The sequence below is a fragment of the Cladophialophora immunda genome (genome assembly GCF_000835495.1).
Source record: "Cladophialophora immunda strain CBS 83496 unplaced genomic scaffold supercont1.1, whole genome shotgun sequence".
Classification (NCBI taxonomy): domain Eukaryota; kingdom Fungi; phylum Ascomycota; class Eurotiomycetes; order Chaetothyriales; family Herpotrichiellaceae; genus Cladophialophora; species Cladophialophora immunda.
Window position 1 is genome coordinate 2,578,910 of NW_015622541.1, and position 16,107 is coordinate 2,595,016.

The 16,107-nt window shown below is 53.3% G+C and overlaps 5 protein-coding genes across 5 annotated transcripts; 3 read left to right on the forward strand and 2 right to left on the reverse strand.

Annotated features, from left to right (window-relative positions):
- Positions 1–2,588: 2,588 nt before the first annotated feature.
- On the forward strand, positions 2,589–3,197 carry PV07_00763 (uncharacterized protein). Its single transcript, XM_016387240.1, has 2 exons — positions 2,589–2,681; positions 2,736–3,197. The coding sequence occupies exon 2, from the start codon at positions 2,750–2,752 to the stop codon at positions 3,119–3,121; it is 372 nt and encodes a 123-aa protein (XP_016254168.1). The 5' UTR covers positions 2,589–2,681; positions 2,736–2,749; the 3' UTR covers positions 3,122–3,197.
- Positions 3,198–3,488: 291 nt separating this feature from the next.
- PV07_00764 (uncharacterized protein) lies at positions 3,489–6,214 on the forward strand. Its single transcript, XM_016387241.1, has one exon. It carries the CDS (start codon positions 4,233–4,235, stop codon positions 5,406–5,408), a length of 1,176 nt encoding a protein of 391 aa, XP_016254169.1. The 5' UTR covers positions 3,489–4,232; the 3' UTR covers positions 5,409–6,214.
- Positions 6,215–7,460: 1,246 nt separating this feature from the next.
- PV07_00765 (uncharacterized protein) lies at positions 7,461–9,301 on the reverse strand. Its single transcript, XM_016387242.1, has one exon. It carries the CDS (start codon positions 9,182–9,184, stop codon positions 8,072–8,074), a length of 1,113 nt encoding a protein of 370 aa, XP_016254170.1. The 5' UTR covers positions 9,185–9,301; the 3' UTR covers positions 7,461–8,071.
- Positions 9,302–9,455: 154 nt separating this feature from the next.
- PV07_00766 (uncharacterized protein) lies at positions 9,456–12,746 on the forward strand. Its single transcript, XM_016387243.1, has 2 exons — positions 9,456–9,802; positions 9,860–12,746. Exons 1-2 carry the CDS (start codon positions 9,627–9,629, stop codon positions 12,303–12,305), a joined length of 2,622 nt encoding a protein of 873 aa, XP_016254171.1. The 5' UTR covers positions 9,456–9,626; the 3' UTR covers positions 12,306–12,746.
- Positions 12,747–13,082: 336 nt separating this feature from the next.
- On the reverse strand, positions 13,083–15,597 carry PV07_00767 (uncharacterized protein). The gene has a single exon (XM_016387244.1). The coding sequence runs from the start codon at positions 15,297–15,299 to the stop codon at positions 13,632–13,634; it is 1,668 nt and encodes a 555-aa protein (XP_016254172.1). The 5' UTR covers positions 15,300–15,597; the 3' UTR covers positions 13,083–13,631.
- Positions 15,598–16,107: the final 510 nt, after the last annotated feature.

The window sequence follows — 16,107 nt, forward strand, 5'->3', positions numbered from 1 at the left end:
TTGTTGGCCCTTTCTTTCCTCTTCAACCTCGTAGTTCAATGCTCGGTTGGTTGTAGTCCGCTCTTTGTGAAAGGTGGCTTGCAAGCTAATCATCTGGAGTGCTCACAGACCTCCGTCTTTCGCAAACGGTACGGGGCGGAACCGGGACGAGGCGAGGCACCAGAAACGGTAGTTTCTTCTGTACCAGATCGGCCAGGTTGATCTAGTACCGATGGATGCTTTGGTCACGAACAAACCTTTTAGTTTACGGAATTGTTCTCGTCCTCAGCACAAAGGCTTCACCACATCGATTCTCTCGTAGAGTCGCAGGATCGAAATGCTTTGCCGCCAAAAATGCAGGGTTGTAGTAGCAAAACGTACGTACAGACTCAGGGGACTTTTCAACGCGGCACAAGACACTGTCAAATTCGTAGGAGCCAGGACACGAGTGGGCTAGTGGGCTGGCGGATTCTGCGAAGTGAAACCTTTCTTCTGCAGCTAAAAGTGTTGACGGGAGTCAAATGCAAGTGGTGGCGCAAAGTCAAGACGACCCGAACTGGTTTAGGGATCGTTTGGAGAGGTAGTGAGGTGAGAGGGACAGGGGCCGTTTAGTAGTAAACGCACCCACCTTGAGCAAGGAGGACCGCAGTGGCTGGGTCGAAGTGTCGTCGGGGGAAGGGTTTTCTCATCGCCCAGCAAATAATAGTGATATTGGCGATTCGGAGGATCCAATCAAGCCACATCTGGGGACTGTGGGTTTTCTTCTCAATGGGCTTGACCTTGAGGCCTTCAGGTGCTCGTGCAGACAGCCGCAGTGGGTGATCATGTACAGTCAAGTCCTGTGCTCTTCCACGGCAGGACAAGGTTTTGCTGCAAAGGTCGAGCGCCCGTAAGGGACTAATACTTTGTGCGAGTAGTAATTTACATCTCGGTCGAGAACCAAACATTCGTCGATCGGGCACGATTATCAGGCACCATAGTCAATAGCTGCCCAAATCAGAACCGCCCCAATTGTTTGCAATTGACTCCGCTTGGACGAAGATCCCCAAATCAAAGCGGGAGGTCACAGCTGAGAATCCTGGGACTCGACGTGCAGAGACGGAGTTCTCATCAGTCGGAGGGTGATGGGCATTGTGCCAGGTGCGTAACAGCACGAAGGACTCGTACGAGTCCTCGTAGGGCTTGTGGCTTAAGATCCTCCCTCAGACGTGGCTTGCACCGGCGTGTTTGATGATCATCTGGAAGCATGCTCGTCGGCAGGGGCTCACTAGGCTATCGGCGATTGCCCACCGGAGCTGCGCGCTGGAGCTCGAACGCGCCACTGGGTCTCGAACTGCCCATGAGAGTCCTTCCAGGTCAAGACAGGCTCATGAGTGGGTTTCCGTAGGGGTTATTGCAAGGTTCCAACCGTCATCGAGAGTGATGAACTTCAGATCCAGGTGAATCCCCAGCTTCCTCGTAGGTAGTATTTTTTAACGTATGGATATTAGACCTCTTGGCTCGCTCCAAAAGCCACTAGGTTGAAAGTCATCTCCGAACCGTTCAAGGTAGTTTCGCTGGTCGGAAGTCACTGTCCCAAGGCAAAGGCATTTTGGTGGACTTCAGACTCGTTTCCTGAGCAAGTCAATTATCATCAGACTTCCACAACTGAAGTACGACGAGCAGAGCCACGGTATCAGGCCAGGTCCTGTTTCACAAATGCTTGCCCGGGACAAACTGAGCGAACCTGCAGATGTTAGAACTATACTCCGTACTAGCCATAACCACAAACCGACATTTACGGGGCTGTCGCTTGCCGCGTTGTTTGAAGCTGTCTCCGCCAGAGCGGCCATGCTGCAGCCACAGCCGGTATGATCTTCGCAACGGAGAACCATGGTTGACGGGGTGCTTGATCTGTCAACGACTTGCCAAAGTGTGATTGGGTGCCCTGCGATGCTAATGATCAGTCGGGCCTCGTCATGAAGAGGAAGCCGTTCAAGCATCGAGTGTCGGTGAGACAAACAATGAGTCAGGTGCGCTTCAATGATCTCCAAAGCAGATTTTCTGCTGCATGTAAGCTACCATTCGACTCCTGCCCTGTAACATCTACGGATTGCCATCCAGAGATGATGGTCAGGTATTCCAGTATGCGGGAACCAATTGTTCGACTTTGGCGGGGAGCACCAACACATTTCACACTTCACTGGCACGCCTTCACAGCAGGATGACGCTTTGCTCCGGTGCGTGTCTGTACTATTGGCTCCTGTACTGATCTACCCTGCAAGTTGAACAGCCCTGGTCAGTCAGGCGGGACATGTGCTGGCGGCTGCAGATGGTTCAGTTTGTGATTGCTCCAAGTGTCAGTCGGCCACGACTCTTAGTGGGCTGTTTCCTGTTCTGTCTATCGACCCAAGCTGCAGACCAAGATCCGGGAGCAGCAACGGCAGATTGTGACAGTACAAGGCACTTGGTTGGTACTCTTTCGGCCGCAAGAGCGTAAGCGACCCTGGTTAGCCAAATAGTCGGCGAGCAGCGAGTGGTGGACCACTAGCACCAAGTTCTCCCTGGCCATGATCGGATGAGCGCGCCCCCCATTCTGATTTCCTATCCGAATTTTGCTGGGGGCCTCCGGTGTCCTAAAGGTGCATGAGCGTGATGCAACAACAAGCAGGGACAATAGTCCATGTTCAACGAGTCAACACCGCTCCGAAGTGTGTACCATTGTGAGTCCCAACATTCTTCCAGCCAAAGATTTTGTGTATTGATTCTTGCCATAGGCTTTGGGCACTGAATGAGAGGAGCCTTGATTTCTTGGTTGCGTTCCCATGGCGTCAACTATGGAGAAGCGAATAACCCCTTGGCTTTGGAGCATGCTTCCGTCTGGATGCAGAGACCAATTCGGGGCAAGCTGCGAGACGGACCGAACGGGAGGTGGAAGAGAGCGATGGTGGAGAAACTTTCGAGGTCGAGCGCAGTTGACTCGAGTCGTTCGCCTGCTCAGCGCTCACAAATAGGCTGGGGGCATGCCTCTACTGTACTTGGTAAGCTTGCTTCGAGATGCGGAGGCGATGGCGAGAGCAGGCGGTACGAGAAGCGGAAGGAGCCAAAGTGGATGGGCAGGAGAAATGAGGTCTTGACCGAGAAGGGTGATTCAGAGGAGTGACTTGATCATCCTGACTCGTTCGATGAAGCGTGGGTAAAGCTGGCAGCCAGGATGCAAGCGAAGTCGAGGAGTTACGGAGAAAGACGGTCGTCCGTCAAGTCGCTAGTTTAGTTAGGGTCTTGATAGGGATCCGGGGCACCTGTACGGAGTACCACCTGAACACCTGCTTTAGGCTCCTCGGGCACCAGGATCCTCCCCATGGTGCCCATTTCTCCCGCCCGGGATCCCTCCTGCTAGGGTAGACTGCACGGAAGGTGCCACCGTGCCGCTAGGCACTTGGGTGACTTCCACTTCAGGGTCGAGAAGGCTGCTGCGGCCTCAGGTTTGTCCAGGTTCTGTCTGCCCTCTTCTCGTCCTCTCTGCTCCTCCAGAACCTGGCATCTTTGCAGCACTCTGTGTAGGCCCTACCATCGGTCCCTTCCGAACTATTCCATCTGAGTTCTTCTCGTTGATCTCACCTATTGCGACTGCTGGATCCGGTCTAGTCGGTGCCCTTGCTGCAAGCGTCTGATTGACGACAGTCCTGTAGGGAATCAACCCTGTGCACAGACGCTGGACGCTGGACGCTGGACGCTGGAGCGCTTGACTCCGGAAAAAGCTTCTGCTCCATCACCTCCATCCACCACGTTGCGTTACAATAATTGCTCGCATCTGACACCGCATCTCTCCTCCTCCATCCGTGCTACTTCCACTCCCCGACTCCCACTCTCCCGAATACTACCACCGATACCCTCGAATCCACACCCGCCGCTTTCCAGGGAATTTTGTCGCATCGACCTCCTCATCCCTTCGTCGCTCATTAGCGATATCTATACCGTCTGAACCATCTTCCGAGCCTGAACCCTGCGGGTAGTGTTGTGTATTTCGACCTCAAAACTTCCAAACCGCTGCCATCCTCAACGCTCTGTCCCGCAAGCCGGCCTCTTCGACAACCCTCCAGAACCTCGAGTGCGCCTGCACACCGCATTTCACGTCTTCTTCCTCCTCCAACCTCCACGTCCTCCCGTGGGTGCAATCCCACCTCGCACGACTTGGAGCCACCGAGACGATGTCTTAAGTTGTTCAACCATTTTGTACACCGATTTTCTTCGTTTCACCTGTTGTGGCTGCCATGGCCCAAGCAATGGACGCCCATTCGAGCTTCGTCTTTCTGATTGACAACCTTCCCACCTGGCGGGCCAGCATTGAAGCATTATCTGCCCATGCTGCTGAAAACCATGCCAAGTTCGCCGCAGAATATTCTCAACTCGTGAACCAAGTCCGACCGAAACGCAGGAAGACTCCCTCGATTTCCTCGATCCACACTCATGAGCAGGAACAAGGGGATGACCAGGCTCACACAGTCCAGAGCGCTGATGGCCCGTCTTCGTCTGATCCCAGGCCAATCAATCCGCTCGAGGCCGGGAACAAGTATCTATATGCACAGGCGCGAAAAAAAAGGAAGCCGGGTCCTTCCATCCGTTCTGGTGCTTCGGGGCCTCAGAAATTCAGAAACAGACATCAGGTTGTCGTCTATTATGATGGATATCTCCAAGAACAGCTCGATGCTATGGTGAAGCAGATTGGGATTGGCCGGAATAACCTGCGAAAAAACAAAGCCGCATTTGCAGCTGCCCGAGGATTCCGACTTCCCACGTTCACCGCTCGAACCAGCCATGGTCTCTCCATGCTCGACGACATCAGAAGTTCCACGATATCCCGGAGTACCTCGGCCTTGGTGCCAGGCAAGAACCGAGTTCCTGCTCGGAATGCGGCTACCTCTAACGAGGAAGCAAGCTTTCTACAGATGGATGAAGAGCTTCAGCAGATCCAGGAACTGTGTGAGACAGCGGCCCACCGCTTCCTACAAGACGGTGACTGCAAGACTGAGCTTGAGTCGATGTTGCAGAAGTTTGATGCTCTTGTTCCGCAGGCATCTGCAGCTGCAGAGAGTGTGAAGAAAGTTCAAGAGGAGAGCCAAGAAACGTCGCACGCCGATGATTTTGGTTCAGAGTTCAATCACAGCTATGCTGATTCAGACGGCTCTCTGTCAACCAAACCGTCGCTCGATCACCTGCCCACACCGAAAATTGGTGTTGCAAGAGATCAGAGTCCTCTTGCGCTCAGCCAACCTTTGGACGGCATGAAGCCACATGGGTCCTACAGTGCCCCTGACATTGCATCTGGTGACAACCCAGCCGGTCAGCTGAGCGACGCTATCGAGGTTGACGACGCCAGCGACCAAGGCTCTATCGTGCTGGATATCTCTCAGTATCGTCTTACGAACCCGCGACGAGTGAGGCTTTGATCAGCCTCGGATACCTGTGAGACCTTTTGTGTATCTGACAGATTTTTTCTTGTGTGAACTATTTATTTGTCGAATTTGTCGAGCGTTTCAGCGTGTTTTGCCTTGTTTGGAGAATATGGGAGCAACCGAGTGCGAATTGTGTCGGGCTGGTTTTCTTGCGGCATCTAGCGGGAGGCAGGCGAGCGACCTTAGCGAAAGGGGCAGGTTGTGAGTGGAGGAAGTTTGGCTTTTCAGGTTCTACATTTCAACGACTGAATCCCTAGCAGTCGTCACCATGGCGGGCAGGCTAGCCGGGATTCACTCTCACATGCCTGTGGAGGTGATGCAATATCGGTGCACCTCAGACCGCAGCAGGTCAAAAAGACCCGGATTGGGTTCATTCGACTTATGAATTGCCGTTTTCCTCCCGGCCTACCGACATGGAAACACATGGATTTGGCCGGACTTTGGTGATCCGGACAGTTTGGCCCTACCAAGGAGGAGATCATGGTAAAGAGACAGAAAGGAAGTGATGGCATGGAAGAAATTGTAACGGCCGCTTTGGGATGAAGGGTGGCATGGGTTAATGGTTCTCGGATGGTCCAGATCGAGGATGGAAGTGGACAGAGAGGTGCAATGGCAAACAGCTGCGCCTGGAACTGGGATGAGGGATTGTGCATTGAAAGTGTTTTTGACCTGGAATTGCATCCAACCCCGATATCTATATCTATCTATATCCCCTATCCCTCTCTATTTGCCTCTCGAAAAACTTTGGTGATACAGGACCACTACCTCGTACTGATGTGGTCTCCATCGTCTGCATGTCCTCTCCATCTGCGTATCCTTCTTTGGTGGACTTGCTGCTATCGACTTTAATGTCTCACTTTCCGCATCCCATTTCCTGATGTATCATACCGAATCAAGGTTGAAAGAGACTCCGGGATGCATGCCCCTAGGACCCAAAACTGACCCATCAATGAGAATTAGGACAAAGGGCCCAGAGCGCGATAATGCAGCTATGACGGGTTGCGTTTGCTCAGCATTGCTGCGGACAAACAGGGCACCAGGGGTCGTCCGCGAGCCCAGCCCTTGCCAACGGTTGTATTATTGATGCTTCCTGCTTCTACATACTACCTCCACCACGGGCGGAGATGAGAGGAGGTTACCATGGTCCATGGTATTGTTCGGAACCTCCCGCAAGAAACATCGGCTGCTACCGAATCAAGCCCCCCTGAGACTTTCATCGTTGGGGAGGGTGGGAGATTCCGAGATCCGACCTGGGTGAACTTTGGCAGACGTTTAATTACTCGGTATCGCAACCGTGGACTCCGCTTTGCATGGGTTTTGACCTTTGGAAACAGGAGCGATTCAGTGCTGATGACCACGAAGGGCCTGAGTCGTTCCTCTGGAGCTGGGCCTCCTCCTCTGAGGGAAGCAAGGAATCTGGACCATGGATTCTTTTGGGAAATATTATCGTTCACGATGGATCCTGACACGACGAGGACGAGGACGGGTCCGCATGAAGGCCCCAAGGGGGGGGGGGGGGTTCGGGGCTGAGGAAATGAACAATGACACCAAAGAAAAAAACAAAAAACGATTTGCCGGAGCCAATATTACGGGTTTGTGCCAAACTTATTACTCGTACCGCCAGGCCCAGCTCCTGTTCTAGCCCTGGTTCCATATGGGGAGCAGCCACACCAGAGCGACACCAGTGACGGCTGGGTGATGACAACCACAGGGAACCCACTCTCCCCCCCTCCCCCTCCCCGCCCCTTTATCCCCGTCGCGCACGGATCTTGGATGACCTGTGAGATCGACGAAAAAGAGACACAACCGCGTCAGCAAGGAATCGCCGCGAATGAGCGCCCCAAGGGGAGAAGGATGGCGAGGGTGATGGGGATGGCGAGGATGATGGGGATGGCGAGGATGATGTGGATGACCAGGTTGGCCAGGTTCCCGGACTTTCGGCGATTGTTCGCTGGGTCAGCTCAAGATGGGCTACAGGGGGAAGGTGAAGAAGGAATGGGAGCCCCAGCAGAAAGAATCGAGGAGAGGAAGGATTTGGACAGAAAACTCCTGACAAGTGGTTGCTAGAGTCTACGCGGTACTCGGGACTCGCCTTCACATTCCTTCTTCTCAGGCGTAACCGGCGATATCAAAACCAAAAGTTGTCGTTTCAGAGCCACACGTGAATACCACAGAGATGCTAATTACATATGAACGATCATGGACTCGTACTCAGGAACAACGAAATCCTTTCAATCGTGCTTACGGCACACCAGAACGTCGTCCAGACTGACTCAAGCCGAGCTCATACTTTCGGCTTCCCCATGGGGGCAAGCAAAGGCATGTTTTGAGTTTGAGCTCGATCGAATACTTCGTGGAAACCAATGGTGTAAAGGGAGGCCCGTTACATTCTGCCAGGCCAGTCCTGTCTCTGGTCGTCATCTCATAAGCCTGTCATCACCTTGATCCATTTGGACCCGGAATGGTCCCTGTCCCCTGCCCTCAAACACGGCTCAGAGCATCAGCCTATCCATGGATACAGTGGGCCAGCAGGTTGCAGAGGATTTGGACTGTGTTGTCGCCTCGCCGCATGACGATCTGGGCTGTCTCAATTTTGAGTTGCCACCGCCGTCCAACTCTTGATGCAACAGTACGGAATACCCTGACGTTGCTGCGTCTCAGCCGCCGTTGCTTGCCACGGGTACCCCTGTCGTCGTATGGGCAGTCTGCTGAGCTGGCTTTTGGCTGGCCTCCTGTACCACTCCCCAGAATAACTTCTGCTTAACCTCATGTGCCATTAGACCAGCGATCTCTTCCGTTGCGATCTTGGCGCCACCTCGAACAATCTGCTCCATTGAACCATCTCTTACAGTCCTGAAATTCTTGTCTCCCGTTCCTGCCAACTCCGGACCTCGTCGAGCCATGCTAGCACCTGTCCTCTCTTTGTTGGCCGCTGCCCTGATCTTGACTGCGTGGTCAGCGATCTGCTTGTTTGTGTAGTCGCGATTGGTGAAAAGTGGTGACTGCGAAAGCGTCGATGTCCAGTACTTGTTCCACAAGAGGCCGAGCAGATATGTATCAAGAGTTGATTTGTAGTGTGTGATCTCCAGGGGATAGTAGGAATTGGCATGAACTCCGAAGTCTTGTATCTTATCCTGAGGAATTGCTTGATACTCGTCGCTGTCGTCTGTAAATTGTTTATCCTTGGGGACGTGGCCTTCGGGGTATGTCCTGAAAGCACCAATTTCAACTTTGCCGGCGGAGACAGTTCGGTCTGGATCAATCACCACCGCAACGAAAGGGTCGTTGACCATCTGATGCGTCTTTTGAGTATGGACGTCGATCCCTGACAGCCAACAACCATATCCCGGATGCGAGTGATACCAGCCGACGGCGTTTTCCAGTTGCCCTCCTCCTTCCCTAGATGAAATACCAAAGTTGACCATGTATTCATCAGCATCAGCGTGCGCATTGACCCTTGTTTCCGTTCCCTCAACTGGAAGCCGGAAAGCATCTGTTATGACGAGCGATCGACCAGAGACGTAACCGATCATGAGGCCCATGATCTCGAGACTGCCTCCGGAACGGGCGTGGGTCGTCATTTTCAGGAGGGCAAGGGCAGAGATGCGGACGTGAGTGAAATAGTTGGGATCTTTCTTCCATGGAGCGGAGTTTTGCAAGGCCTTGTAGGCGGCAGGATCGGGCAGGTTGTAGAGGGCATTTTGAAATGGGTCGACAGTGATGACGTTGTTCTCGGCCTCCCAACTGCGCAAAGCTGAGAGAGTCGACATGGTGGTGTGAGAGGCTAAGATGTTGACATTCGACGATATGGATGACGGGGTGAGATGAAGCTGCGCCTGACGACGCCGTGCCAGTGTTTGAGCTGCCTGAGGTGAGGTGCGGGCAGGTGTTTGGAGTTGAAACAATTCTGCCGCTGCCCCTCGGACAATTAGCTAGAAGGCGGTGAAGCTCGCGGCGGGCCAAGCGTGGTGTGTGCGCAGTTGCTGTGTCAACAATCGCGCATCAACACAACGAGATCTTTCGGGATGATGGCATTGTCCACACCTTCAACCTGATTCGGCAGCACGCCACGACCATCTGTTGACCATCCTTTCCCCATAGTGCGTGCTCCTTCGTATTCTTCGAATCTGTCCATGCAACCGTTTGGCCGATTATATCAGAATCGAGAACGATCTCACAAAAGCTGCTCGGCCACGAGCCTGAGTTGCAAGCATGCCTCCATCAATGGACACCAGCTATCTCACCACCCAAGTCAACACAATCATCGGGCAACTACATGCTATCTTTGACGAGATAGGAGTTCCCCGGAATGAGCGCGAGTCAAGGGAGACGGAGCTCTTTGCAGCTCTGTCTGAGGCTCTGCACAACCAGCTTCGGCTTGTCAACTCGTATGGATGAACCCTCCCGAGTTCCACGATGCAGAAGTGTACTGACGTTATCACCAGTGAGAAGAATGCCATGACCGAGGAAGCTCAGAACATCATCAAGACTATCAAACAGATGGAGCTGTCACTCGAAGACGAAAAGGACAGAGGCTACGACTTGGACACCAATGGCCTCCGAGTCACCTATCCCCTGATCGACTGTCTACGCGACCTCAAAGAGAAATACAATGTTGTCAGTAGATTACACCGCGAGCGGTTTGAACAAGTCAAGAAGCTTGTGCAAGCTCTAGAGTCATACTCCTCGCATCTCGAGTCATCCTTCGTCAAGATTAGACTACCACCAACCTCCTCGAACAGCTGTCCTCCCACCTTCGACCTCTCACCCTCCTACGTCACCACACTCGATGAAGAATTCACCAGGGTATACGACGAATATAACAAGAGGGTGGTGATTGTGCAACAAACCGCAGAAGAAATTGTCAGACTGTGGTCTGAGCTGGGCATTCCCCAAGCACAGACGGACTCGTTGATTGTTCAGCACTATCGCGACTCTCCTGAGCAGCTGGGTCTGCACCAGGCGGACCTTGATCGGCTGAAGAGTCGTCGCGATAAACTCCTTGACGAGAAGAAGAGCCGCGAGAAGCGACTGAACGAGATCAAGAAGAGTATTGAGATGTTGTGGGATCGACTCGGAATCGAACAACCGGATCGAAAAGCATTCCTGGCAGCCAACCGAGGCTGTGGACTCAGAACCATCAATGAGTTTGAGGACGAACTTGCAAGACTCAACGAGCTGAAGAGGCAGAACTTGCATTTGTTCGTCGAGGATGCGCGTGTCAGACTGCAAGAACTTTGGGATGCACTTTACTTCTCCGAAGAAGAGATGCTCGATTTCACGCCGGCCTTCTCAGACGTCTACAGTGATGCTCTGCTATCGGCCCACGAAGCAGAAATCGAGAGGCTCCTGACGCTAAAGGAACAGCGTGAACCCATCCTAGCCATGGTCGAGAAGTATAAGTCTCTGATAGCCGACCGGGAAGCCTTGGCCGCATCTGCTAATGACGCCTCACGTCTCATGCTGAAACCTCAAAAGGGAGAGAAACGTGACCCCGGAAAGTTGCTAAGGGAAGAGAAGATGAGGAAGAGGATTGCGAAGGAGCTGCCAAAGGTCATAGCTGATTTGACCAAGGTTCTGGAGAAGTATGAGGACGAATACGGCCGGCCATTTCTGGTCCAGGGCGAACGAATGCTTGATGAGATGGAAGAAGCTGAAGTCAAAGCACCGCCACCTCGATCCAAGACGCCAAATGGACTGCCTCCGAGATCAAAGACTCCTGCGCCGGCAACAGCTTCAAAAGCGGTTTCTAGCACCGCAAAGTCCGCCGCTCCTGCAAGACCAGCCAGTGTGATGAAGGGACCGCCACCACGGTCAACAGCAGCAAAGACTCCCACCACGAGCAGGCCTGGCACAGTCAGACAACAAGCGGCACCAACCTCAGCGGCCACAGCCACTGCACCTTTGTCTCAAGCGAAGTCGCCCTCCAAGATACCAGCTCGGGTTCCGCTGGGAAATCTGAAGAACTCTCCAGAACGCCGCGGTGTTCCTCAGCCAGCGCCCTATAACAGGCAGCCAGAACCACAACAAAACTACGCCCAAAATGCCAGGACTATGGGACCGCCACGAGCACCTCCACCGAAGATGAGAGATCTGTTTGTGCCACCTCCAGATCCCACTCCGGCTCCAGCCATGACTTCTCAACCCCCACCTCCTACTTCCAATAGGCCCGCAAGCACCATCTCTTCGGGCTCGAGTGAAAGCAGTCGCTATGTGCGGCCAATGAGCCCTGAAGATGTCTATGACGATCGCGAGAGAATGTCGTACATGTCGGCTTCTCTCCTGAATCGTGAGCGACAGCAGCACCCTCAGTATGCACCGCTGCCATCTCACCAAGCTGATCCATTCTACCAATCTCACCTTCCGCATCAACATCAACATCAGCCTTCCCATTCTTCGTCAAATTCCATACATAGCCATAGTCAGAGCATACGGCATAACCCTTCGGCGCCACCCTCAACGGTCGTCTCTCGCCAAACCTCCAATACCTCTTCGAACATGACCACTGGCACCACAGCTAGCGGCAGTGAAAACTGGGAAACATATTCCGATGGCTCAGATATGGAACCTGAACGAGACCTCCGGGACGCTTACTACTCTGCGAAGGTGCATGCCCACAACCCTATGGCCAACGCCCTAGGCACGAGCTATAACTCGAACGGGCAGAAGAGACCGACCACAGCAGCTGGTGCTGCCGGTGGAGGGGCAGCCTTTTCAGGGCAGATGGCGCCACCGCCGGCGAAGAACCATCACACCGGATATCAAACCTCTCAATATCGACACGCACAGGAGAGATTCAGGGAGATGTCGGACGAGAATGCCCATTCCGGCGTCGTGAGGGTTGAGGGCAGTGACGCTGCATGGAGCACGGAACTCGAGGAGTCGTATTAGAAAGACAATTTGTTTGGGCAACCAATCTCTGGGTGGGTGGACATGTGTTTTTGCGAGGGGCGAAGCACTCGACTGTCTCTGTGTTAATAGTGGCGTAAAGTTTCAGGCATTCTCGGGCTGTTGACATGTTGACACGAAGATCTGGCGCCAGGTTTTTGTTGCTTTTCCCGGGGAATTTCAACCTTTTGGGGGGGTTTTCTGCCCTGTCGAGGCATGTTCAAGAAGAGATCAAGAGAATCCGACCAGATCAAATCCAATTCATGTAGGCGACATGTCCCACGGCGCTGGCTGGTCTATGTGCCTGCGGGCATCTCTCTCGCTCTTTGCTATTTGGCATTGAGATACGTAAGATGAGATGGGTGGATAGATGAGTAGTTGGTTGGTTAGTCGACTGAATGACCAGTCACCTAATCGATTGGATCAACTCGATCAACGAACGCCGGTTTCGAAGAATCAGGACTCTCTGTGAGCGATCGACGGGCAGTGAGAACGGGAGTCTTACTGTTCATTCACCCTCTCAGTCGCTCACTCAGTCGCTCGCTCATCGAGGCAGCTATCCATGCGTTCGCCTGTTCTTTGGGGCAGAGACGGGAGTATATGTGTGTAACTTCCCGTTAACCCACCGAGTCAACACCCAGCGCAAGCAACCCCGTGTATAGATAGACAAAGGCAGAGCGACAACGACGCTCCATGCAGGTGCAGTACGCAGCTAGCGAGGACATTTATAGATATTCCGACAGAGATTCCTACCAGTCTGTGGTGCTTGCCCCGGGATAATACAATGAAAATCGGATAATATTGGTAAAGTTATAGAATATCTCTGAGGAGTGCTCTCATTTCAACATCTGGTTCAATTCAGACTGAGATACAGCCGACCTACTCCTTGCCTGTGCGTGTGCTCGTGTGCGACTGATCGGTAGACCGTGACATCAAATAACCCGACAACGCGCTCAAACTATTCCGCTCTGACTCCTTGAATCCCTCGCTCCAGACCCAGCTTCGTGATAAACGCCCAGTCTTCTGTTATCCCATATCATTCCTATTTAATACATGGTATCGTGTGCTCCATGTGGACAGTGTGTATCTTGGTCATGAAATCGTTTCAGTAAACCCCCTGGTGTCGGGTTCAAACGCTAATACCTTCAGTGTGAACCTTGGTTGTGCGCCAGAAATGTGCAAAAACTTCACTGTCCTGGACATATATGCGTAGATGCTCTTTTGGATGAGCTTATTATTATCAACTTGCGGGAATCGTGCTCCCGTCGGATGGAGAAGTCGCGTCAGTAGGTGGACAATGCGAGACGCGAGCTCACAAGCTGGCTTCTTTCAAGGTGGCGCGGGCATTTCAACTGATGTTCCCATATTCTGTCGATCTTCGAGTGCAGCATCTGAACCGAACACATCGTCCCAGTACTTCCTAGTCCTCTCGCAGATTCCTTGCCTGCCTTTCCACGTGCCAAACTGATGCTCATTCTCGCAAGCAGTGTCTTTGATTTCTTCCCAGAACCTGCGCTCGACGTCGAACCCGAATAACTCAATGGCACGAGCTTCGTTCATCCAACAGCGGACGTTGGTGCCGTTTGTGTCTCGAGTCGGCCCCCCGGCGCCAGACACTTGGCCTGAAAAGTCTACCATTTGATGATCGAATATGGTGGCTGGATCAAATTTGGGGAAGTTGGCGTGGATAAAGAAGGGTTTAATGTCGCTAGCCTGAATATCGAAGTGGTTGTCCTTGCCGGTGTCAACATCTTGAACTCGCTCGTGAGGAGGGCCATAGGCATTCGTAAATGTGTAATCAGCGACAGGGTCGTGCTGAGCCATTGCACTACCGAGATAGTTGCCAGAAGAATCGTGTCGGCCGACAGCCATGACCCGTTGGTGCACGGCGTAAAAAGGCTCCTTAAGGGCGGTAGCAGCCCAAGCAAACGTTTCCTTGTCGCCTTGGCCGGGCGCACCCTGGGAGAGCAGGGGATAGTAATAGGTAGGCCCGTAATAGTTGTAATATGCGGCGAGGAGAAGCGACAAGTGATGTTTGGCTTTGGAGTACATGACTTCACCTGATTCGACGGCAGCCCGCTCATTCAAGGAGGGGATCCTGTCGATTTTGGCGATTTCGAAATAGTAGGGAGATTCAGATGCGTACCAGAAATCCGGCCAGACGACCAATCCATTGCTCTTGAAGGGCTCTTCTTGGAACAACGGAAGAGGATTGTGTACTGGAAAGGCGTCAGAATCAAGCAACAGGACTTCTTCAAACGAGGAGAATAGGATAGCCATGATTTTGTACTGAAATCGATCGATCGACACACCCGCGTTAGCGGCATGAAAGACGTCGGAAAGGAGAAGGCATTTGGCGTTCAAGGCCGGTAGGACAACATTGCAGACCTGCTCATCCCATTCGGACGGATCGGCCACAAAAACCTCGACTGGTAACTCGGACTTGGCTCTTCGTAACATGCGGACCGAGATGACCAAGACGGGGAGCTGGGTGAAGCCTCCTGTCATGACAATGCCACGAGTGCCCGGCTGATATGGTATGTTGGGAGGATTGCTTTTCAAGTCATTGACAAAGTTGGAATGGGCCTCACGCATGCGCTTGACGTCGGCGGTATCCATGTACAGGATATCCGGTCGAGGATGATCGTGGGTGGGATCGAAGCCAATATCGAGCTTCTGCGGCACCACAAGGTCGGGGGCATTCCTGCAATTGGGATCATTGTTCAGGATGATCAGATAGAGACTCCGCCAGAACGCGGCCTGGCTGTCGAGGAGGGGGTTCTCAATCTTGGCTGGCGGCTTCGGCTCGGAGTCCGCTTGAGGCACAGATTCGGGGGCAGACTCGGGGCGGGCAGGGGGAGGAGGTTCAGCAGGTTCATGGTGAACTCGAGTTTGCAGGAAGAGGAGGAAGAGAAACAGGGCGAGCAGAGCCGCAATCAGGCCCGACTTTCGACGATACATTGGCCCAGCGAGCTTTCTCGAGGGCCGCAGAATCATGATGGTGGCCGGTCATCGACGGTCCATGGCCGAAGGGGCAGGGAATGAGAACCAAAGCGCAGACAAAGAGCAGACAACTTCGAACGCTGTGATCGAGTACAAAGAAGAACGCAGCAATGAGGAGAGGAACGACGCAGTCAAAGGTCGGATCAACTGATTGCTGAGGTTGGAATTTGCGAGTAGTTGGTTGACATCAAAACATGGCAGGTACGAGCCAGGCATGTGAATGGCTGGGAGATGACGGCACAGAGTGGGCAGCGAAGGAATGAAGCGACGCCGCCAGGAGAATGGAGGGGGGAATTGTAGGGGACCTGGCCAGTGGCCATGGAGGCGAACCTTTTAACTGGAGGCATCAACGGGATGCCGATGGGGGCGGTGTGGTCATGGTAATTGTCCGTAGGGAGCTGAGCCGTGTATACCTGCAGCAGCGTGCCCACAGGACGGAGCAGGCGACGGGGGCCTGGAGATTGTGAGTGCAAGTGTTGAATAGAAGGCACGAGCTGGCCCCCGTCGTCCCCGGGCTGATATATGTATGTCCTCGAATGCTGGGTACCTCAACAGCCACCTACCTATGCGTGCTAGGGAGCCAGAGATGCCACCAATGCACGGTGATGCACAAGGGCAAACTTAGCCAATATCTTGGGCAGGAGAGCGACGGCTTAGGCGTGATGGGGGAACGTGGGAGGAGAGTGTTAGAGGCTTGAGCCGAGGCCCTAGGCGCTCATCTTCTTCCGTATCTTACCCGTGGCACCCGCAGCCAAGCATCCTCCCAGTTAGCGGGCTGGCTAGTGTTATATAACTGACAACC